At 39.6% G+C, this 22,948-nt stretch overlaps 1 protein-coding gene across 3 annotated transcripts; it reads left to right on the forward strand.

Annotated features, from left to right (window-relative positions):
* Positions 1-1,949: 1,949 nt before the first annotated feature.
* zdhhc6 (zinc finger DHHC-type palmitoyltransferase 6) lies at positions 1,950-21,645 on the forward strand. 3 transcript variants are annotated; one of them, XM_061909719.1, is made up of 11 exons: positions 1,950-2,078; positions 7,664-8,183; positions 8,249-8,340; positions 12,956-13,115; positions 13,193-13,351; positions 14,021-14,074; positions 16,531-16,698; positions 16,788-16,829; positions 20,008-20,156; positions 20,979-21,025; positions 21,119-21,645. In XM_061909719.1, the coding sequence occupies exons 2-11, from the start codon at positions 7,917-7,919 to the stop codon at positions 21,217-21,219; spliced, it is 1,239 nt and encodes a 412-aa protein (XP_061765703.1). In that variant the 5' UTR covers positions 1,950-2,078; positions 7,664-7,916; the 3' UTR covers positions 21,220-21,645. The 3 variants fall into 3 exon arrangements, with proteins under 3 accessions (XP_061765703.1, XP_061765704.1, XP_061765705.1); XM_061909720.1 differs by having other exon boundaries at positions 20,011-20,156; XM_061909721.1 differs by lacking the exons at positions 20,008-20,156; positions 20,979-21,025; positions 21,119-21,645 and adding an exon at positions 17,718-17,802.
* Positions 21,646-22,948: the final 1,303 nt, after the last annotated feature.

Raw genomic sequence — 22,948 nt, forward strand, 5'->3', positions numbered from 1 at the left:
TTTTTTGGTTCACTAATTTATAAAATGCTCTGGTTGAAATTATGACCTTGGTGTTGTTAGGGTCGGTTTCGACCCAGTTATAAAAACAAGACTATAAAGCACTAAGTAGAGCCAAAACTGAACACACTGACGGCCAGCTCCTCTCCCAATCATGTGAGCTTTAGTGGATTCTCATTTTACCTTGTTATCCAGTACAAAAACAAACAAAATGTATGTGGTTCTTTTATGCATTTAAAAACTAAAATGTCCAGACATTTGAGGTCAATTCAGTATAGAGTTTTTACTATGTTAAAATTATTAAAATGAAAAAATAAATCAAGCAAATTTATTTAAGAGATGTGTTCTAATACCCCTCAGTAATGGTCAGGTAACACAACAACCTTTTTTTTATTTATACGATTCTCTTGAGGTTCGTTTTACCATTTTTTTCAATTGAAATCGAGGGGTATACTGACAAAAAAAAAGGCCCAATGGCCCACACCAAAAATATTCAAACCAATATTTTCACGGATAAGGAAACCTAACGAGGTAACCAAGAGATAAGAAACAAATTGGATGATAGATAATTGTTTTTAGTGTATTTTACAGCTGATTTAAGACATGGGTCAAAACCGACCCGTTAACATAAGAGATGGTAACAGAAAGCTAACACAAGAGGAAGGTTAAAAAAAAAAAGAATAAATAAATAATAAAAAAGTTGGCTCTTTTTTTTTCTTTTTTAAATTGAACAACAAACATACATTTATAATGCACACAAAAGTCAAGGCACTTTCAACATCAGCAAAACATGTCAAGGAAAGAAAACAAGAATATTAAATATCAAATATTAAATAATAATAATAATAATGATAATATATCCATCAATTTACTACCGCTTTTCCCATTCGGGGTTGCGGTGTTGCATTATCAATCAATCAATCAATGTTTATTTATATAGCCCTAAATCACAAGTGTCTCAAAGAGCTGCACAAACCACAACGACATCCTCGGTAGGGCCCACATAAAGGCAAGGAAAAACTCACCCCACCGGGACGTAGACAATGATGACTATAAGAAACCTTGGAGAGGACCGCATATGTGTGGGCAACCCCTACCCTCCTAGGGGACCGAAAGCAATGGAGGGGGGAACATAGGAGATAAAGAAAAGAAGCGGCAAATCAACTGGTCTAAAAAGGGGGTCTATTTAAAGGCTAGAGTATACAAATAAGTTTTAAGATGAGACTTAAATGCTTCTACTGAGGTAGCATATCGAACTGTTACTGAGAGGGCATTCCCGAGTACTGGAGCCCGAATGGAAAACGCTCTATAGCCTTCAGACTTTTTTTGGGCTCTGGGAATCACTAATATGATTCCCAGAGCATTTATGGAAAAAAAATATATAAATATATATATATTTTTTAAAAAGGGCTATCTAAATCACTTTAAATGTTCTTAACAAAGATATCAATTTAAGGGATTTTGTACTCTTAAACATCCTCCAAGATTGGATTGATAATTGCAAACCATTAAGCAAATTAGAAAATGTTCGGCCTTACTTTCATAAATCAACATTTATGTAGAATTTATTTTTTGGGCCTGGAGCATTATAATAATAATAATAAAAATAAGAATGTTGACAAACATTATGTTTATGTTTATGTTGTATGTTACAGTCTATCCATCCATCCATTTTCTACCGCGTATTCCCTTTGAGGTCGTGGGGGGTGCTGGTGCCTGTCTCAGCTACAATCGGGCGGAAGAAAGAAAGAAAGAAGACGGCGTACACCCTGGACAAGTCGCCACCTCACGTATGTTACAGTTGTTTATAAAAATAACACATTTGATTTATTCTATGTAAGTTGGTTCTTTCTGTTTTATTATTGCTGATATAAAGATATAAAGTACCTATTAGATATCACAATTATTTTCGATTTAAATATAATTTAATTTGGTGTTAATAAACGAAGGCAGTTTTTTTTTTAAGTCTCGCCAAGAGGGTGTGTGACATCAATACTGCTCGGAATAGAACAGCATACAAGATGAGATTGGTTCCGTCAAATTCACAGCTGCACCGGGAAGGAAAACAAGGAAGTGGCCAGGTTGGTTGTTCAAAGTGACAGACTTTTGTTATCATTCCGAAAAAAATGTTCAGTCAAGAAATGTTTTTTTTTCATCTGCAAGTTCATCCCTTCGGGTTGAACGTTCTGCTAATACAGTTGTCCGCGCGTTTTGACCTGCCTGCTAATAAGCTAGCCGACCCGCCAAGCTCGAGCATTAATAATAAACATCACACTTTTCTATTTAACACCGAAACGCTACGTTTTCTTTTTTTAATAAACCCGCTTTCTTTTGTAAATAATGTGGCGAATTGTCTTGTCTTGTCGCCGTCGTCCAGCTAATTGAGCTAATTTCGATTGGAGTGTTTATAAATGACTGCAGACTGAGTCAGCCGTGTTCATTTTACAGATTTAAAAAAATCATATTAAGGTTTCCAAAAACTGTGATGAGGTAGAGACTTGTCCAGGGTGTACCCCGCCTTCCGCCCGATTGTAGCTGAGATAGGCACCAGCGCCCCGCGCGACCCCAAAGGGAATAAGCGGTAGGAAATGGATGGATGGATGGGTTTCCAAAAGGTTGCATGAAAGCTCACGTATTTATTGGATAAATCATATTTATTTGCATATTAAGAAGCATCAAGTTCCAAATTCCATTGCCATCCATCCATCCATCCATCATCTTCCGCTTATCCGAGGTCGGGTCGCGGGGGCAACAGCCTAAGCAGGGAAACCCAGACTTCCCTCTCCCCAGCCACTTCGTCTAGGTCTTCCCGGGGGATCCCGAGGCGTTCCCAGGCCAGCCGGGAGACATAGTCTTCCCAACGTGTCCTGGGTCTTCCCCGTGGCCTCCTACCGGTTGGACGTGCCCTAAACACCTCCCTAGGGAGGCGTTCGGGCCCACAGTGTAATACAAACCCTGTTTCCAAATGAGTTGGGAAATTGTGTTAGATGTAAATATAAACAGAACACAATAATTTGCAAATCATTTTCAACCCATATTCAGTTGAATATGCTACAAAGACAACATATTTGATGTGAAAAACTGATAAACATTTTTTTTTTCTGCAAATAATCATTAACTTCAGAATTTGATGCCAGCATCACGTGACAAAGAAGTTGGGAAAGGTGGCAATAAATACTGATAAAGTTTAGGAATGTTCATCAAACACTTATTTGGAACATCCCACAGGTGTGCAGGCTAATTGGGAACAGGTGGGTGCCATGATTGGGTATAAAAGCAGCTTCCCCCAAAAAATGCTCAGTCTTTCACAAGAAAGGATGGGGTGAGGTACAAACTTTTGTCCTCAACTGCGTGAGCAAATAGTCAAACAGTTTAAGAACAACGTTTCTCAAAGTGCAATTACAAGAAATTTAGGGATTTCAACATCTACGGTCCATAATATCATTAAAAGGTTTAGAGAATCTGGAGAAGTCACTCCACGTAAGTGGCATGGCCGGAAACCAACATTGAATGACCGTGACCTTCGATCCCTCAGATGGCACTGAATCAAACACCGACATCAATCGCTAAAGGATATCACCACATCGGCTCAGGAACACTTCAGAAAACACTGTCACTAAATACAGTTTGTCGCTACATTTGTGAGTGCATGTTAAAGCTCTAATATGCAAAGCGAAAGCCATTTATCAACAACATCCAAAAACGCCGCCGGCTTCTCTGGGCCCGAAATCATCTGAGATGGCTTGATGCAAAGCGGAAAAGTGTTCTGTGGTCTGACGAGTACACATTTCAAATTGTTTTTGGAAATATTCGACATCGTGTCATCCGGACCAAAGGGGAAGCAAACAATCCAGACTGTTATCGACACAAAGTCCAAAAGCCAGCATTTGTGATGGTATGGGGGTGCATTAGTGCCAAAAGCCATGTGTAACTTTCACATCTGTGAAGGCACCATTAATGCTGAAAGGTACATACAGGTTTTGGAACAACATATGCTGCCATCTAAGCGCTGTCTTTTTCATGGACGCCCCTGTTTATTTCAGCAAAGTTCTAAGTTAATTATTATTTGCAAAAAAAAAATAAAGTCTATGAGTTTGATCATCGAATGTTATCTTTGTAGTGCATTCAATTCAATATGTGTTGAAAAGGATTTGGAAGTCATTGTATTCCGTTTATATTTACATCTATCACAATTTCCCAACTCATATGGAAACGGGGTTTGTAGTTGTAGTTAATAGTTACATATTTTTGTAGTTCATGTAGCGCTTTCTTTGTTGTTTAATTACTATTAAACCTGTCAAACGATTAAAACATTTCTTCGCAATTAATCAAAGTTTGTTTATAGCTAACTCAAAATTAATCGCGATAATTGCCGATAAAGATTTCCATTATTAATAAGTGTACCCCCCAGGCAGCACGGTGAAGCAGGGGTTAATGCTTGTGCCTCACAATACAAAGGTCCTGAGTTCAATCCCAGGCTCGGGATCTTTCTGTTTGGAGTTTGCATGTTCTCCCCGTGACTGCGTGGGTTCCCTCCGGGTACTCCGGCTTCCTCCCACCTCCAAAGACATGCACCTGGGGATAGGTTGATTGGCAACACAAAATTGGCCCTAGTGTGTGAATGTGAGTGTGAATGTTGTCTGTCTTTCTGTGTTGGCCCTGCGATGAGGTGGCGACTTGTCCAGGGTTTACCCCGCCTTCCCCCCGATTGTAGCTGAGATAGGCTCCAGCACCCCCCACAACCCCAAAAGGGACAAGCGATTGAAAAAGAATGGATGGAATAAGACCAGTGGTCCCCAATTACCATGAATTGATTAACGTCGACCCCGACTTAAACAAGTTGAAAAACGTATTCGGGTGTTACCATTTAGTGGTCAATTGTACGGAATATATACTGAACTGTGCAATCTACTAATAAAAGTTTTAATCAACCAACCACCGGTGCGGGGATCAATACCGGTCCGTGACACATTTGCTACCGGGCCGCCGAGAAACATTAATTACTTTATAAACAACTGCATTTTCTCCGACCTAACTTTCGCCTGTCCCACTAGACCAGGGCTCTGCAACCCAAAACGTTGAAAGAGACATATTGGATCAAAAATACAAAAAACTAATAATCTGTCTGGAGCCGCAAAAAAATAAAAAAACGGATATAAGTCTTATAATGAAGGCGACACATGACATAAGTGTCCATATTAGCTAAAATTGCCTACTATCAAAATGACTGTGTCGCAGGCTGAAGCAAATTTTCGTTGACAGAAATGTTGAAATTTGATATTTATTTTACACATTTTTGTAACATTAGAAACCATTAGTTAATCAGAGGCTACTCAGAAGATGACATAACTCCTGGAAATTACTGGCTTTTAATGGCCAAAGGTATAGATGTGTGTCCAAGTGAAGGCTGTCTTTTTTTTTACTCATTCATTACAATCTTTGGGAAGCCAGGTAATATTTGCTTTGGTCTGGAACAACATGGCACACAACTATCTGAAATGCAGCCAGTATTACATTCAGATAATGTTTCATGAGACAAGCAAAACTAAATTATATACAGAGGATAAAAGTAAAGGATATTAAATGAGCTCAAATGTACCTACAAATGGTCTCAATTTAGAAATACTTTCGGCCTGCAGGGCTTATCCAACCATAGCCCCATTCATAATAACCACCTATTTCTCCCTCCTAGCACAGATGTAGCGTTTTCTCTATGGAAGCAGTCAAACCTTAGCAGGCTAAAAGACTTATATATTGGTGATGTTTTCGCTAGTTTCAGTGAACTATGTGAAAAATTTGACCTATTTCGATACTTTCAGGTTCGTAATTTTGTTAAATCAAATAGTCTCTCTTTCCCTAATATTCCACCAAATTCGCTAACTGATTCAATTTTAGATATTCCCACAAATCAAAAAGGCCTAATTTCCAAAATCTACACCTTAATCTCCCAGTTTGGTAAAACATCTCTTGATAAAATCAGAGGGAATTGGGAAGAAGAGCTTGGCAGAGCCATAGATGATGGAGATTGGGATTCTGCCTTAACCCAAATTAACAACAGTACATCCTGTTCAAGGCTTAATTTAATACAATTTAAGGTAGTCCACCGTATTTATTTCACTAATTCCAAACTCTCCAAAATATATCCCAATATCTCGGATACTTGTAACAGATGTCACATGTCACCTGCTAACATGACGCACATGTTTTGGTCTTGTCCCCATTTGCTTGATTACTGGACAACTATTTTCAAACACCTTGCTAAGGCACTGGATTTAAATCTGACACCATGTGCAGAAATGGCTATTTTTGGGACGGTATCAGATCCCCAAATAAAGAGAAAATTTAAGGATAGTATAGCCTTTGCTTCCTTATTAGCACGTAGGAGAATTTTGCTGGAGTGGAAGTCACCTTTCTGCCCCAAAGCCTCCTTATGGCTTAAAGACCTTATGATGTATTTAGATCTGGAAAAAATAAAGTTCAATCTTAGGGGGGCACCTGAGAAGTTTTATTTTGTTTGGGGCTGTATGGTTGACTACATAGCCAAATTAAAGACGCTACAGGACACATGAGAAAGTTCACCTTTCATAAACCAGCTTCTTTTTATTTATTTTTTTATATTTATTCCTGGTGTATATTTACTATCTGCCTATGTTGAGAAGAAAGTGATGTACTAATTATTTTTCATTTGTGACTGTACCTTTTAACTTATGTAGGACCTGGGGGGGAGGGGGGTTTATGTGTGTATGGGGTATGGGTTGGGTTGCTGTTCTTGGAAGTGGGTGGGAAAAAAGGGGGAAAATGTGTTGATTGTTCTATTGTACATTGTAATACCTGTCAAATTAAAAAAAAATGTACCTACAAATGAGGCATAATGTTGTAACATGTACATACAGCTAGCCTAAATAGCATGTTAGCATTGATTAGCTTGCAGTCATGCACTGATTAGCACTCCAACAAGTCAATAACATCAACAAAGCGCACCTTTGTGCATTAACGCACAGCATAAAACGTTTGGTGGACACAATGAGGCAAAGAAGGAGTGGAAGATTTTACATGTAAACAAACTGTTGCATCACAGTCCGCACTATGGTGAGTTCAAGAACCGGCGAAATTAGTAGGACAAAACAATGTTCACAAAATACCCTCATCAGTGAAGCAAACACACAAACATATTAAACAGTGGGCTTTCTAACAATTGGGAAGGTTTGTGTCATGTTTGTCCTCAAACAAAAACATACTAAAACAAGAAAAATATTCCCCCCCCCCCCATCTTTTTCATTTTCAACCCTATTTTATAAAATATAAATGTGAGAAATTGTAGCCATAGGCTGATTTCCATCTGCAGATCTCATTGCAAAGAAACTAGCCCAGGGCTCCCACTAATTCAGTTTTATAGTGAGTTGTATTTTTAATGAACTTATTTTTGCTGTATTTATCCGGCACAAGTGGAAAACGGTCCCTGAAAATAAGGCCTACATTGATAATTTTCAAGATTTTATTACCATGACTGGACAAATAGTGTGCTTTTATGAAATGTTTTTTTAGACATAAAGAAGCTGTTAATGACCATTAAAAAAAATGACCTGCTGTGCACTCAGGCGGAAAGCAGGGTACAGCTTGGACAAGTCGTCACCTCATAAACCTTTTGTCATTTTTTTCTCTGCAGATGGGATATTTGAGTGTGCCTTAAGGACAACATCCTCCCAAAAGTACCTGTTGAGGATGCTGCTCTCTCCCAGGACAAACAAGAACGGGACACTGGAAGTCCGACTGAATGAACACCGGGCTTGTTGCTGGATTGTCGCTGGAAAAATACGTGCACCATTGGCACGGCTGACTTTGCAAAATAACAGAAAGTAACACATTTTAAGAGTCCGTGAGCCAAAATATTAACAGTTTCTTTCGTTGCAAGTTGGATCATGAAATTCCTTTCGAAGCTTGTGACGTTCGAGAACCTCCATGAGGTTTGGAGATTGTGCCACTGGGGACCGGTCATCGCCTTGTCCGTCATCGCCATATGCTCCAGCATTGCTGTCATGGATTCCATAATCTGGTACTGGCCTCTAGACACCACCGGAGGCAGCATTAATTTCATCATGCTCATCAACTGGACCGTCCTCATCCTCTACAACTACTTCAACGCAATGTTTGTCGGGCCAGGATACATCCCTCTCAGCTGGAAACCGGTAAGCACAAGCAAGGATGCAAGCATATGAGATCTTCTCAGACTTATTTGTTCATATGAAAACAGGAGAATCAAGAGGACATTGAGTGTTTGCAGTTTTGCAGAGTGTGCCAAGGGTACAAGGCCCCAAGAACCCACCACTGCCGCAAGTGTAACAGGTACGATCCACTGTACTCCAAGTATATATATATATATATATATATGTATATATATATATATATAATATAAAATTTTTTTGTATTTTTTTTATAAATGTCGCTAAGTTCAGAAATTGTATGCGGCGATAGTAGGCACAACTTCTTTCGGAACGATGCTTGTTTTTGATTGCAAAACAGTTTTTGGAATGGAAAATTGTCTGTTCCAGAATCAAATTGTTTCCAATCATTCCAAAAAACAGGGCAATGTTTTAGGTGTAACACATAAACATCATGGCAGTAACCACAGTTATTTATCATAATGTTCTAAAAGTTGTCATTACTGCTGTCAAACAAATATTTTTTTAAGTGCAGTGACTTTCATTTAACTGCAGTATTTTCCGGACCATAGGGCACACCGGATTAAAAGGTGCACTGCCAATGATCGGGTGTATTCAAGTCTTTTTTCATACAAAAGGCGCACCGTAATATAAGGCGCATTAGAGGGGTCATATTATGATTTTTTTCTAACTTTAAAACACTATCTTGTGGTCTACATAATATGTGATTGTGGTTTCTTTGGTGAAAGTGTTGCATAGATTATGTTTTACAGACCATTTTCAAGTAGCTTTCTGAGCTCCACGTCACGATGCACCGTTTTGTGGGCGGTCTTATTTATGTGGCTCTCCTTCGACAGCGTCTTCTCCCCATCATTTTTGTTGTCGCGGTGTAGCGTGCAAGGACGGGAGTGAAAGAAGTGTCAAAAATATGGAGCTAACTGTTTAAATGACATTCAGACTTTACTTATACCAATAACGGAGCAGCATCCGTGGCTCACTAATGCAACATCAACGCCGAAAATGTGTCCCGTGAAATACCGTCCGACTGGAACCCTCTAATAACTAAAGTTCCGTGGGTGAATTATGTCAACCCACTACGGTTTTTATCGCTTAATAGCTAGTCTACTGACACATAAAAGTAAGATCTTTACGCTACTTTATATTAGAAATGGCAACAGCGGAAGATGAATACCACATAAGAAGATAGAGAAAAAGAAGAAGCTTATGACTTTGATGTCTTCACAATTGCGGACAAGCGCACATTTTCAGGACTTATGCAGATCTCAAATACACATCAGCAGGTATCAGAAGGTAAGAAATGTTGGTTTTGCATAATATTGCAAAACAAAACACCAGGTAATATGTCTGCTAATAGGTGCCATTTTGCAGTCCTTATACACACACCATAATAATACTTCTATGTTTAATGTGCCGACAATCCATCAAGCGGTGCGGCTTCATAATTTACCGATGTAGTAAAAACATTTTGACTGAGCGCCGTGTGTAATGTTCTATATTCTCAATGGAACATTTAAAGCTTTGGTGTTGTTTACTGCCATAATATATCTCTTATGTATGGTCTCCATGTACCAAATGAAATAGCTTCGAACTCAGTAAGCACAACCAGAATTATGCCATATATTAGGCTCCCCTGGTTGTAAGGCGCATTGTCGATTTTTGAGAAAATGGAAGGATTTTAAGTGCGCCTCTTAGCCCGAAAAATACAATATTTCCTTGCATCATTTTAAATTAAGTGTAAAAAAGACTACCAATATTTTGGCACAAGTGTTAGAATGTCTCAAACAAACATTTTATAAGTCATTTATTTGCTAAAAGAATTTCTAGGCGCAGCCAAGGCGTTGAGGGGATCCGGTTTGGTGGCCACGGGTTTAGGTCTCTGCTTTTTGCAGATGATGTAGTCCTGATGGCTTCATCTGACCGGGATCTTCAGCTCTCACTGGATCGGTTCGCAGCCGAGTGTGAAGCGACCGGAATGAGAATCAGCACCTCCAAGTCCGAGTCCATGGTTCTCGCCCGGAAAAGGGTGGAGTGCCATCTCCGGGTTGGGGAGGAGACCCTGCCCCAAGTGGAGGAGTTCAAGTACCTAGGAGTCTTGTTCACGAGTGGGGGAAGAGTGGATCGTGAGATCGACAGGCGGATCGGTGCGGCGTCTTCAGTAATGCGGACGTTGTATCGATCCGTTGTGGTGAAGAAGGAGCTGAGCCGGAAGGCAAAGCTCTCAATTTACCGGTCGATCTACGTTCCCATCCTCACCTATGGTCATGAGCTTTGGGTCATGACCGAAAGGATAAGATCACGGGTACAAGCGGCCGAAATGAGTTTCCTCCGCCGTGTGGCGGGTCTCTCCCTTAGAGATAGGGTGAGAAGCTCTGCCATCCGGGAGGAACTCAAAGTAAAGCCGCTGCTCCTTCACATCGAGAGGAGCCAGATGAGGTGGTTCGGGCATCTGGTCAGGATGCCACCCGAACGCCTCCCTAGGGAGGTGTTTAGGGCACGTCCAGCTGGTAGGAGGCCACGGGGAAGACCCAGGACACGTTGGGAAGACTATGTCTCCCGGCTGGCCTGGGAACGCCTCGGGATCCCCCGGGAAGAGCTAGACGAAGTGGCTGGAGATAGGGAAGTCTGGGCTTCCCTGCTTAGGCTGCTGCCCCCGCGACCCGACCTCGGATAAGCGGAAGATGATGGATGGATGGATGGATATTTGCTAAAAACTTGTCTCTAAAGTCCCGTCAAAGTTTTTTTTTAAGCTAAATTTGAGCACACCAGCTGGAGTCTCGTCACTCATCGTTTTACTGGCGAATGCACTGACCTGGTCAATCACATTCAGTAACCATTAAGGAGCATGTACGCCTAAAATAAGTTGCGTGGGAAATCAGTGTTTTTACATGATTAATGCAATATTTTTGTTGAGATTATTCACATGCGTGGTAAAATGACAACAAGTGTAGCAAGATGTTAACCACCAAAGATTAAAAATGCCTTATGGTTTGAGTTTATTTCGAACATGTGTGCAATTATAACATGATACATCCCAATTTCCAGTTGAAAATTGTTACAAAAATGTAACAATATGAAAATTTCGTTTTTACAGTTAGTATTATTATGGCGGTATTAGTGAATGTGCTCAAAAAATACTAATACACACTCTGAAATCTTTTAAATAAGCTTTTTCAAAAAAAGAAACTCCTTTGCGTGTTTTTCTGTTTCCTACACTTCATTTTTAAATTTTGGTTTGTACTGTAACACTTTAAGAGTGGTTTTAATGAAAAGTACATAACAAACAAAAATGTATTATTATTATTATTTCTGGAGAGCGTGTCCTACTCTGTAAACGGTCCTTAAACACACCGTGAAAACATCTCGGTCATTTTCCTCTGAGTGTAGAACGATCACTCTGAGCTAAGAGAGAACAGCTTGTTGGTTATGATTCTTACCATTTATTGTTACATTCTTACTACAAATTTAAAACCGTAAAAGTCTTCATTTAAATCAGGGATTTCGAACGCGTTTTCATTGAGGGCCACGTCGCATTTATGGCTGCCATCAGAGGGCCGCTTGTACCAGCGAATAATGTATGAATTTTCCACTTGATGTCATTAATAATTATATAATTGTTTTCAGCAGACTGACAATTTTTACTGTAAAAACTTTACATTTACAACATCCATCCATCCATTTCTACCGCTTATTCCCTTTCGGGGTTGCGGGGGGCGCTGGCGCCTATCTCAGCTACAATCGGGCGGAAGGCGGGGTACACCCTGGACAAGTCGCCACCTCATCGCAGGGCCATTTACAACATTTTATTCTAAAATAGAGCGTTTGGGGTTTTTTTTTTCATTTTTTACAACATTTTACGATGAATGGAAAAACAGTACCACTGTTTTTTGGGGGGAGTTACGGGAAAAGCTTGCAGCTTATTTGCCAGAATGTTTGTGATAAATTTACATTGGATTTTACAACATTATATTGTTAATGGAAAAACAGTACAAGTTCTTTTTTTATGCGGGCAACTTAGCTGACAGTTTTTCTTCCGAAAAACAAATGTACCGCCTTTCCATTTACAGTAATACACCAATAACAAACAATAACTGTAGATTTTACAGTCAAAAACTGGCAGCTAAGTCAACAGAATTTTAATGTAAAATACAGTAGTAGTTTGTTGTTGTTTTTTTCAATTTACAGTTATATGATGTAAAGAACAATGTAACATGTATTGTCATTTTTATGAATTTGATGGGTAGTTTGCTGTAAAGTTAAGTATTTTTATTTAGACAAAAACATGTTTGGAAAGTATGATAATATAATGTAATATTTGTTGTAATATTGGATACTATTAAAGTTTAAAAGATAAGCAGTTACATTTAGTCAAAAAATATGAAGTACTTTATTGACACGTATCATTTTCAAGTGTTTGCAGGCCAGATAAAATGATGTCGCGGGCCGTGAGTTTGACACCTGTGACTCAAAGGGACTGTTTGTAACATTTACACAGATGCCTAGAGGGCGCCAACTTTCCAATGTATTCTACACAGTACCATATATCCCGTCCTCTCACAGCTTCTCCTACTTAATGACGTAATTATGTACGTACTTAACACATGCACGAGCATTAACTGTCGGGGTTGTTAGATAATAATAGTAATTTGGATAGCTAGCGTTAGCTGTCATTGAATGTATATTCTATCAAATCAACATGACTTCAAATTTGTTGTTTCTCTTACGTTATGTTTGTGGATGATGGATTTCTCCCTTTCCCCCCCCCTCCCACTCTCCTCCAGGTGCGTGATGAAGATGGACCATCACTGCCCGTGGATCAACAACTGCTGCGGCCACCTCAACCACGCCTACTTCACCAGCTTCCTACTGCTGGCCCCCCTGGGCTGCTTGCACGCTGCCGCCATCTTCATCATGACCATGTACACGCAGCTCTATGAGAGGGTGAGGGTGGCGTCCTAACGTGCTTTGGTAAATGCGCCCCTCAGGTTGAGACCACGTTGTGGGTTATGTTGCCTCAGATGTCCTTTGGCTGGAGCACCGTGAAGATCAACATGAGCACCGTGCGTCAGAGCCAGCCTCTCATGCCCTTCAGCGTAGCCGCTTTTGCCGCAACGCTCTTTGCCTTAGGACTGGCGCTCGGCACCACCATCGCTGTGGGTATGCTCTTCGTGATACAGGTGTGTTTAGCCCTTTCCTCCTTTTGGCATTAAATGCCACATTTTGGCATTTTTGCATGAATTAAAAGTCTGGATATGAGAAGTATGTAGGAGTTACAGGACATACAAGGCATTTTGACAGCATCAGTGCACAATGACATCAGATGGCTATGCTGTCATTTAAGTATATTATGTTTTATACATAATATACAAATGTGAATAAATATCTAATATATAGTTCATGTAAGTCAATAATAGTTATATATTGTAATTTGCACAACACAGCAGCCATAGAACCAATGCTGTTAATGTTGTGAGAATTAACCTGCCGAGCCAGCATTTACTGTGCTGCATAATTGATTAAAAATAACAGTACAAGTGTACCAACGGTTGAGGAGCAACATTTTAAAGCGCAAACATTACGAGATAAAGCTGCTGGATGCTGAGCACTGTTGCCATTTTGTGGAGGTAAATAACCAATCATATCAGAAGGTTGCCTACAGCCACAGTTTTAAATGCCAGGGCAAGTGATTTACGACTATCGGAGACTACAATTAATTGAATAGAGGTGTTAATTTTGGCATTTATAGTGTATATACTGTAAATATGTAGGTAAACAACATCAAGCGGTATGCTTTTTCTTTAACTGTTGTTTTTGTTTTTGCTAATCCAACCATCCGTTGTTTCCAGCTGAAAGTCATCATCCGAAACAAAACCTCAATTGAGTCCTGGATCGAGGAAAAGGTAAAAACGTTGTTGTGTTGAGAGAAAAATAGATATGTACTGTACTATTGATTGACTACCTGGCATGTCCCGATTGATTGGCAACCGATTTTCACGAGAAAGTACAAACCCCGTTTCCATATGAGTTTGGAAATTGTGTTAGATGTAAACATAGACGGAATACAATGATTTCCAAATCATTTTCAACCCATATTCAGTTGAATGCACTACAAAGACAAGATATTTAATGTTCAAACTCATAAACTTTTTTTTTTTTGCAAATAATAATTAACTTAGAATTTAATGGCTGCAGCACGTGCCAAAGTAGTTGGGAAACGGCATGTTCACCACTGTGTTACGTCACCTTTTCTTTTAACAACACTCAATAAACGTTTGGGAACTGAGGAAACTAATTGTTGAAGCTTTGAAAGTGGAATTCTTTACCATTCTTGCTTGATGTACAACTTAAGTTGTTCAACAGTCCGGGGTCTTGTTGTAGTATTTTACGCTTCATAATGCGCCACACATTTTTGATGGGAGACATGTCTGGACTGCAGGCGAGCCAGGAAAGTACCCGCACTCTTTTACTACGAAGCCACGCTGTTGTAACACGTGGCTTGGCATTGTTTTGCTAAAATAAGCAGTGCCGTCCATGATAACGTTGCTTGGATGACAACATATGTTGCTCCAAAACCTGCATGGACCATTCAGTATTAATGGTGCCTTCACAGATGTGTAAGTTACCCATGCCTTGGGCACTAATACACCCCCATACCATCACAGATGCTGGCTTTTGAACTTTGCGCCTATAACAATCCGGGTGGTTATTTTCCTCTTTGTTCCGGAGGACACCACAGCCACAGTTTCCAAATATATTTTGAAATGTGGAGTCGTCAGACCACAGAACACTTTTACACTTTGCATCAGTCCATCTTAGATGACCTCGGTCCCAGAGAAGCCGGCGGTGTCCCTGTGTGTTGTTGATAAATGGCTTTTGCTTTGCATAGTAGAGTTTTAACTTGCACTTACAGATGTAGCGACCAACTGTAGTTACTGACTGTGGTTTTATGAAGTGTTCCTGAACCCATGTGGTGATATCCTTTACACACTGATGTCGGTTTTTGATGCAGCACCGCCTGAGGGATCAAAGGTCCGTAATATCATCACTTACGTGCGGGGATTTCTCCAGATTCTCTGGACCTTTTGATGATTTTACGGACCGTAGATGGTAAAATCCCTAAATTCCTTGCAATAGCTAGTCGAGCAATGTTGTTTGAGTCGCTTGAGAAAAGTGCTATATAAATATAATTCACTTCACTTCACTTCTAAAACTGTGCGACAATTTGCTTACAAATTGTGGACCCTCGCCCCATCCTTGTTTGTGAATTACTTAGCATTTCATGGAAGCTGTTTTTATACCCAATCATGGCACCCACCTGTTCCCAATTAGCCTGCACACCTGTGGGATGTTCCAAATAAGTGTTTGATGAGCATTCCTCAACTTTATCAGTTTTTATTGCCACCTTTCCCAACTTCTTTGTCACGTGTTGCTGGCATCAAATTCTAAAGTTAATGATTATTTGCAAAAAAAAAATGTCTATCAGTTTTAACATCAAATATGTTGTTTTTGTAGCATATTCAACCTAATATGGGTTGAAAATGATTTGCAAATCATTGTATTCCATTTATATTTACATCTAACACAATTTCCCAACTCCTATGGAAACGGAAACGGGGTTTGTATGTGATCGACAATGCCTATTAATGCATTTTATCGCTGTTAACAAATCGCAACACCCTTTAGCTGACACTGTGTTTATTTTTAGTCCCCCTGCCTGACAAGCAGATAATTGTGTGTCTATCCAAAGTGTGGAGGCGCTTCCCTAAACTGATAATAATCCCCTCCGTTACATCAAATAAACTGGCATTCTTAGTATCATTATGAAGTACCATTCTCACTGGAGTACAAGGCTAAATATGGCAACATCACCTACCTAAATATAATTGACAGTTCATACATGAGATTGGTATTGGTATTCAGCAGCATACTACCCTGACTGGATTATCCCTGACATTATTTTGTTTATCGTATGGAATGTCCAAAATAATTCACTAGAGCAGAACTTTGCCAAACGGTGGTTTGGCATCCATTAGCCTGCATATTCACAGATTTCTTTTTTCTCTGCTTTTAAATTGTGAATACTTAAATAGAAAGTGGTTTGTTTAATAGCGCTATCCGCATGGTAGAAGGAGAGCTGCCGCTATGAAGCCAGCAGAGGTCGCTGTCCCTCAATATACTGTGCTTCTGTAATTGTTTCTAAATGTGTCAAACTGAATTAAAAACGTGCCATGTGAGAGGCGTATCGTGAAGTTTAAAGTATCACAAATATGCCATTCACTGTTCCTCTTGGAGCTCTACTGTACTGGACTGTGCTTTTCCCTGTGCTACTTTAAACATCATGTATCTCCTGCACTAGGCCAAAGACAGAATACAGCACTACCAAACCGGAGAAGAGTTCATTTTCCCATACGACCTCGGCAGCCGCTGGCTCAACTTCAAGGAAGTGTTCACGTGGACGGGGACGCCGAGAGGTGACGGCATCGAGTGGCCCGTCCATCCCAAGTGTCACCAGCACACCTTAACTGTACTTAACTATTTTTAGTCTGTTATTTTGTGTATATATATATATGAATATGATTCTCTTATCTTGCCTGTCTTGTTTTATTCCAACAGATTGAGCAACTGAAGCAAAAGGCCGACAAACGAGTGAGAAGTGTAAGTTCTTGACAAATGCTGCATAAAACCTTCAGAGTAAGTTGTAGAACACCTTTACACTTTTAGTGGCCATTTACTTAACTACAGCAAATGCCAGGTAGGGAGGCATTTTTGTATCTTTTTCCAACAAATAAGTAATAGAGATGAATTGATTTAATTCTAAATACATTTGTATTAGACAATGCATTGATGACTAATTGGTACTTAGTTAAATCATTTATGAATTCTAACACATAAAACAAATCATGTTTACTTAAATGACCAACACTGGAAGGATTTTTTACACAACCTAATTAGCATACAGGTGTAAAAGGAAAATAACTTTGTGCAACTTTAAAAGTGCATTTCTGAATATTCAACAGAGTTGCACATCCTCACAAGCCTTTGGTGTTGGGCTTAAGTTCTTTTTACACTTTAATGCCACTTTCCTACTGAACTAATTCCTGAGATTGATATTGATATTTTATATCCAATTATTAACAACTTAAAATTTAAGTAATATTCTCAAAACAATCAAGTATTTTTAATAATCTCCTATGGATAAAACACTATACAGTAAAAACTTGATTTATAAACTTAATTGGTTCTTTGAACATGGTTCATAAATCCAAATGGTTTGCATAGTAAATCAGAGTTCTCCATAAGAATCAATGTAAACATGAATAATTGGTTCTAACCTCGTCAAAGGTCCCTATTTCAGTTTAAAAAAACAATACATACTTGTGTGTTAGCGTGTCTGTGATATTCTTTTTATTTATTTATTTATATATATATATATTTTTTTTTTTTTTAATTATTATTATTATTTGTATTAGATGTTTTTTATCATTATTTTACTTTTATATTGATATTTTATTATTATTATTTTTAATTTTTCCCCTCCCTCAGGGGCAGGATTCGACAGTGCTGTTGCTGGTTGTTCCATCTCCATCGTTGGGGTCCCTGTAGGTGGGGTGGGTGTTTCTAGTGGCCCCGTGCTGGGCGGTCCTGCGGTGGCCGACTTGGGTGGGGTGTCCTGGGGCGGGCCCCGCCATATTCTCCGGGGGAGTGGGGGTTGGGTTCGTGGCGGCGCGGTTGCTGGTGGGGGCGGGTGCGGACTTCCCGCCCGGTTGCGTGGAGTCGCTGGGCCCCTCGGGCGGAGCATCCCGCCTTTCTGCCCGTGTGGGGTGTGGTCTCTCGCTGGCTTGGGGGCTGGCTGTCCCCTGCTTCTCCTGTGCCTTGTCCCCTGCCGGGCGCGTCTGTCTACGGCCTGCTGCTGGCTCTTCCTGGCGGCACGGTGGGTCGGACTCTGGGGGTTGCTGTCGCTGGCCGGCCTGGCTGCTTGGGACCGGTGATCCCTGTTTCCCTGGGCGCCACACCTGCTGCTTTGGGTTGGGCTCTCTGGGTGGCTGGGGCCGTACTCTGGCTCCCGCACATACTGGGAGTCAAATATATAGTACATACAAATACATATATACTCACATACACACAATTATTCATACATATATACATACATATGCGCACACATAGGTAACGCTCCCACATACATACACAAATACAGTAAATACCTACACACTCAGTTTGTACCTTCACATGCACATTCACTGTACCAACATACATATACACATACTGTACATATACATTCACTGTACCAACATACATATACACATACTGTACATATACATTCACTGTACAAACATACATATACACATACTGTACATATACATTCACTGTACCAACATACATATACACATACTGTACATATACATTCACTGTACAAACATACATATACACATACTGTACATATACATTCACTGTACCAACATACATATACACATACTGTACATATACATTCACTGTACAAACATACATATACACATACTGTACATATATATTTATCTGTACAAACATACATATAAAAATACTGTACATATACAATCACTGTACAAACATACATGCGTGTGCAGGAAGTAATTCCGTAAAAATGACAGCCCCCGATGGCTTCAAGTGGCATGCAAAATAAATGAATAAAGGCATGAAGTGATCGTACAGCGAGATATAGTTCGCACACAAAGGCATATTTGGTCTTATGTAAACGTTTGTAAACCAAAAAGGTCGCAAATAGAGGTGTTCGTTAATGGAGGTTCCACTATGCTGTTATCGTTGTCATTGAGGCGGACAGCTTTGTTTTTTTCATCTTTCATTGACACCTTTTTCCCTCTTTTTTATTGGATTTTAAAGGTCAGCTTTACAGATGCCATGAGGCTTTGTGAGTTGTAATAAAGATGTTCCGGCATCTTAGTATTGTTCATGAGTAGGGGTTGTCCCGATACAACATTCTTACTTCAAATACCAATATTGGAGCCTAGAATATTGCAAGATGACATGATTGACCTGATATGATATCCGCAAGAATTATTGATATTTTTATTATTTTGTTGTGTGGAATGTTAGAAAAACCTTGATCGAGTGATATTAATCAAACAGATAACGATGTTAGGGATGGGGAAAACACTAACCAATTTATTATTAACCAGGAATAGAGCTATTGTGTCTTTTAAGTTGAAGGGGAGTAGTAATTGTTGTTTTTTGTTTTGTTTTTTGACGACACCATCTAACCACAATAATTCATTAAGTTAGGTTCATGACGCAGTAAGTTAAGTGATGTGGACACGTTTGTTACTGGATACTTTCTAACACTGCCTTGGAGACTTTGTATCTGTAAGTAATATGCAAATAATTGATATTTGTTTTTATTGACTGCGATATTGTTTAAGTAAGGACACTTATTCTGAATTTCTAGCTTGTGGGCTTAGCTAGTGCATTGCTGCTAGCTTCCAGTAGCCTGTAACCTGCAATGTTTACCTTTTGTAAATGACTTGGCTGAAGTAATATAAACAAACAAACGTGTGCTTATTGGAGGACATTTAGACATAACAGGTTGAACAAGTAAACATCCTGCAGGACTGCTTGTATAGGAGATTTTAGATGCAAACTAATATCGGACCAATATCTGATATCGATATTGGATCGAGACACCCCAAGTCATACCTTCATGATTCATAATTTGCTTTCAAATAAGTGTGTTACTTAATGGAGTGGAGGCCTTAATTTATTTGGGGAAATACAGTAGCTGCAATTGATGTAATATTGACGTAAACGGAGCAGAATAACCACTTTTGTTGTATGGCTTTGGCAGCAGGTGCAGTACCAAGCCGTGGAGGACTACAATGGAGCCTGCTGCCCCCTCACCAAGGGGATCCAGACCTTTTTTCGAACCCCTTGCACAGAGGAGCCCAGGATACCCCTAAAACGGGGAGATACCATCCTGGCCACTCGCGGCACCAAGTAAGTTTTTTTTTTTTTTTAGCTTTTAAAATGGGGGTGAGATCTGTTTTATAGGGCTGCAAATCTTTGGGTGTCCCATGATTCGATTCAATATCGATTCTTGGGGTCGCGATTTGATTATAAATCGATTTTTTTCGAATCAACGCGATTCTCGATTCAAAAACGATATTTTCCGATTCAAAACGATTCTGTATTCATTCCATACATGGGAATTCAGCAGGATCTACCCCAGTCTGCTGACATGCTAGCAAAGTAGTCGATTTTTTTTTTTAAAGCTTTTATAATTGTAAAGGACAATGTTTTATCAACTGATTGCAATAATGTAAATTTGTTTTGACTATTAAACGAACCAAAAATATGACTTATTTTATCTTTGTGAAAATATTGGACACAGTCAAGCTTATGAGATGCGATGCAAGTGTAAGCCACTGTGACACTATTGTTCTTTTTTTTATAAATGTCTAATGATAATGTCAATGAGGGATTTTTAATCACTGCTATGCTGAAATTATAACTAATATTAATATTGTTGTTGATAATATTCATTTTTGTTTCACTACTTTTGGTTTGTTCCGTGTCGTGTTTGTGTCCTCTCAATTGCTCTGTTTATTGCAGTTCTGAGTGTTGCTGGGTCAGGTTTGGTTTTGGAATTGGATTGCATTGTTATGGTATTGCTGTGTATTGTTTTGTTGGATTGATGAAAAAAAAATATATATTTTTTTTTAAACGAGAATCGATTCTGAATCGCACAACGTGAGAATCTCGATTCAAATTCGAATCGATTTTTCCCCACACTTCTACTATTTTATTCATCTCTTTCAGGTGGTGGATGTATGGCGATAAAGTTTTGAGCGAGGAGCAACTGAGCGGTGAGATTGTAAAAAAAACAAAAAAAAAAACATGACTTAAGCACCAGAACTGTTTTTTTTTCCTCAACCGTCTTTCCTTATTTTGGCCAACAGCGGGTGAGCGTATCAGGGGATGGTTTCCAAGGCGATGTGTGGAGAAGTGCCACTATGACACGGCCGCCATAGACGGCACCAGCGAGAAGAAAGTCAATTAACGTGTGCTTTATATCGAAACGTCAGTTCTTCATCACTGTATGCAGATGTTGCAAGATGGCTGCATACATACTTGGCTCAACTTTTTGATACATTTTGACTCGACCCGAGCACTAAAGAGTTCCACCGTAGTCAGTCGTGTGGCCTTCCGTCTCACTTTTCTGAACAAACCCAGCAAGCTTCTTAATCTCGACCAGTTGCCGGCAGGCTTGTATGTGATTACATAACGTCTTTTCTTGAACATGTTGTTTTGAACGCGTGCCGATGTCTGTTTTTTGGCTAATTATGCAATGCCTCTCTGCCCAGCTGATCCCGGGGCGGCGTCATGCAACTCTTTCTACTGTACCCAGATAGCGCCTCATTTCTTTTTATTATTTTTGTAAGAACTTTGTTTGCCTGAGATTATAAAACCTGAGATTTCAAAAAGATTGCACAAGACTTTTTTTTTGTGATCCCTCAAAATGCTTCGTTTGTTGCTCTTTTTAAACAGACAACACTTGGGAAAAGTTACTTGTATTATATGGACCTACTTTTTCAGCAAACTCTTTACAAGTACTGTATATTGCAGAAGGTTCTCAAAAGCGGCTAAGTGCTCCTGTCATTTTTGGATTTGCAAATTTTAATTTTTTTCCAGTTGGTACTCAAAAACAGCAGCCGTCTTGTCATATAAAGCAGTGGTCCCCAACCACCGAGCTGTAGCAGAAGAATTTTTTATAAATAAAAAAAAAAGTTGTATTTTTTTATTTTTATTAAATCAACATTAAAAAAAACACAACATACACTTACAATTAGTGCACCAAACACAAAAACCTCCCTTTTTCATGACAAAAACGTCCCTTTTTCATGACAAAGAAGAAAAAGAAAAAAAAAGGACACCCCCAGGCCGCGGGACAAATTATTAAGCGTTGACCTGTCAATCCATCCATTTTCTACCGCTTATTCCCTTTTGGGGTTGCGGGGGGCGCTGGCGCCTATCTCAGCTACAATCGGGCGGAAGGCGGGGTACACCCTGGACAAGTCGCCACCTCATCACAGGGCCAAAACAGATAGACAACATTCACACTCACATTCACACACTAGGGCCAATTTAGTGTTGCCAATCAAACCAAAAAGGTTGGGGACCACTGATATAAAGGATGTTTTACGAGTGTGTTTTTGCTTTTAAAGTCCTTAAGAATAGCAGGGCTCTTGTTGTATAGAAGATCTTTGACTAGGTTTTTTGGCTGGTCTTCAAAAGCAGCACATCACTTCTGTCATATAGAGAATTTTTTGACAAAACAGCGCAAAACACCTGTAATATTAAACAATACAAGACATTTTTGAAGTGGATTATCAAAAGCCGCAAAGCCCTTTTATCACTTGGAGGTTTTTGACTAGTGTGTTTTTTTTCCAGTTGGTGCTTAAAAACAGCAATGGTCTTGCCGCAGGAGATGTTTAACTATCCATCCATTTTCTACCGCTTATTCCCTTTCGGGGTCGCGGGGGGCGCTGGCGCCTATCTCAGCTACAATCGGGCGGAAGGCAGGGTACACCCTGGACAAAATGTTTGACTAGTGTGGGTTTTTTTTGCATTAAGTCCTCAAAAACAGCACAGCCTTCTGGCAATATAGAGAATGTTTTCCTTTTTTTTTTTTTTCAGGTGACCCTCAAAAAGAGCACACCACCAGGTCCTTAAAAAAACTCTCCTGTTATTTGATGTGTTTTTTTTCAGTAGGTCCTAAAAAAGTTATT

This window comes from Nerophis ophidion, linkage group LG08 (assembly GCF_033978795.1).
Source record: "Nerophis ophidion isolate RoL-2023_Sa linkage group LG08, RoL_Noph_v1.0, whole genome shotgun sequence".
Lineage (NCBI taxonomy): Eukaryota > Metazoa > Chordata > Actinopteri > Syngnathiformes > Syngnathidae > Nerophis > Nerophis ophidion.

Bases quoted from the DNA above. Each gene is read 5' to 3' on its own strand.
- zdhhc6 (XM_061909719.1), top strand. From the start codon at position 7,917: ATGAAATTCCTTTCGAAGCTTGTGACGTTCGAGAACCTCCATGAGGTT. The intron at 13,116-13,192 runs GTGAGGGTGGCG...ATGTTGCCTCAG, and splicing joins ACACGCAGCTCTATGAGAGG to ATGTCCTTTGGCTGGAGCAC. The intron at 20,157-20,978 runs GTAAGTTTTTTT...CATCTCTTTCAG, and splicing joins CTGGCCACTCGCGGCACCAA to GTGGTGGATGTATGGCGATA.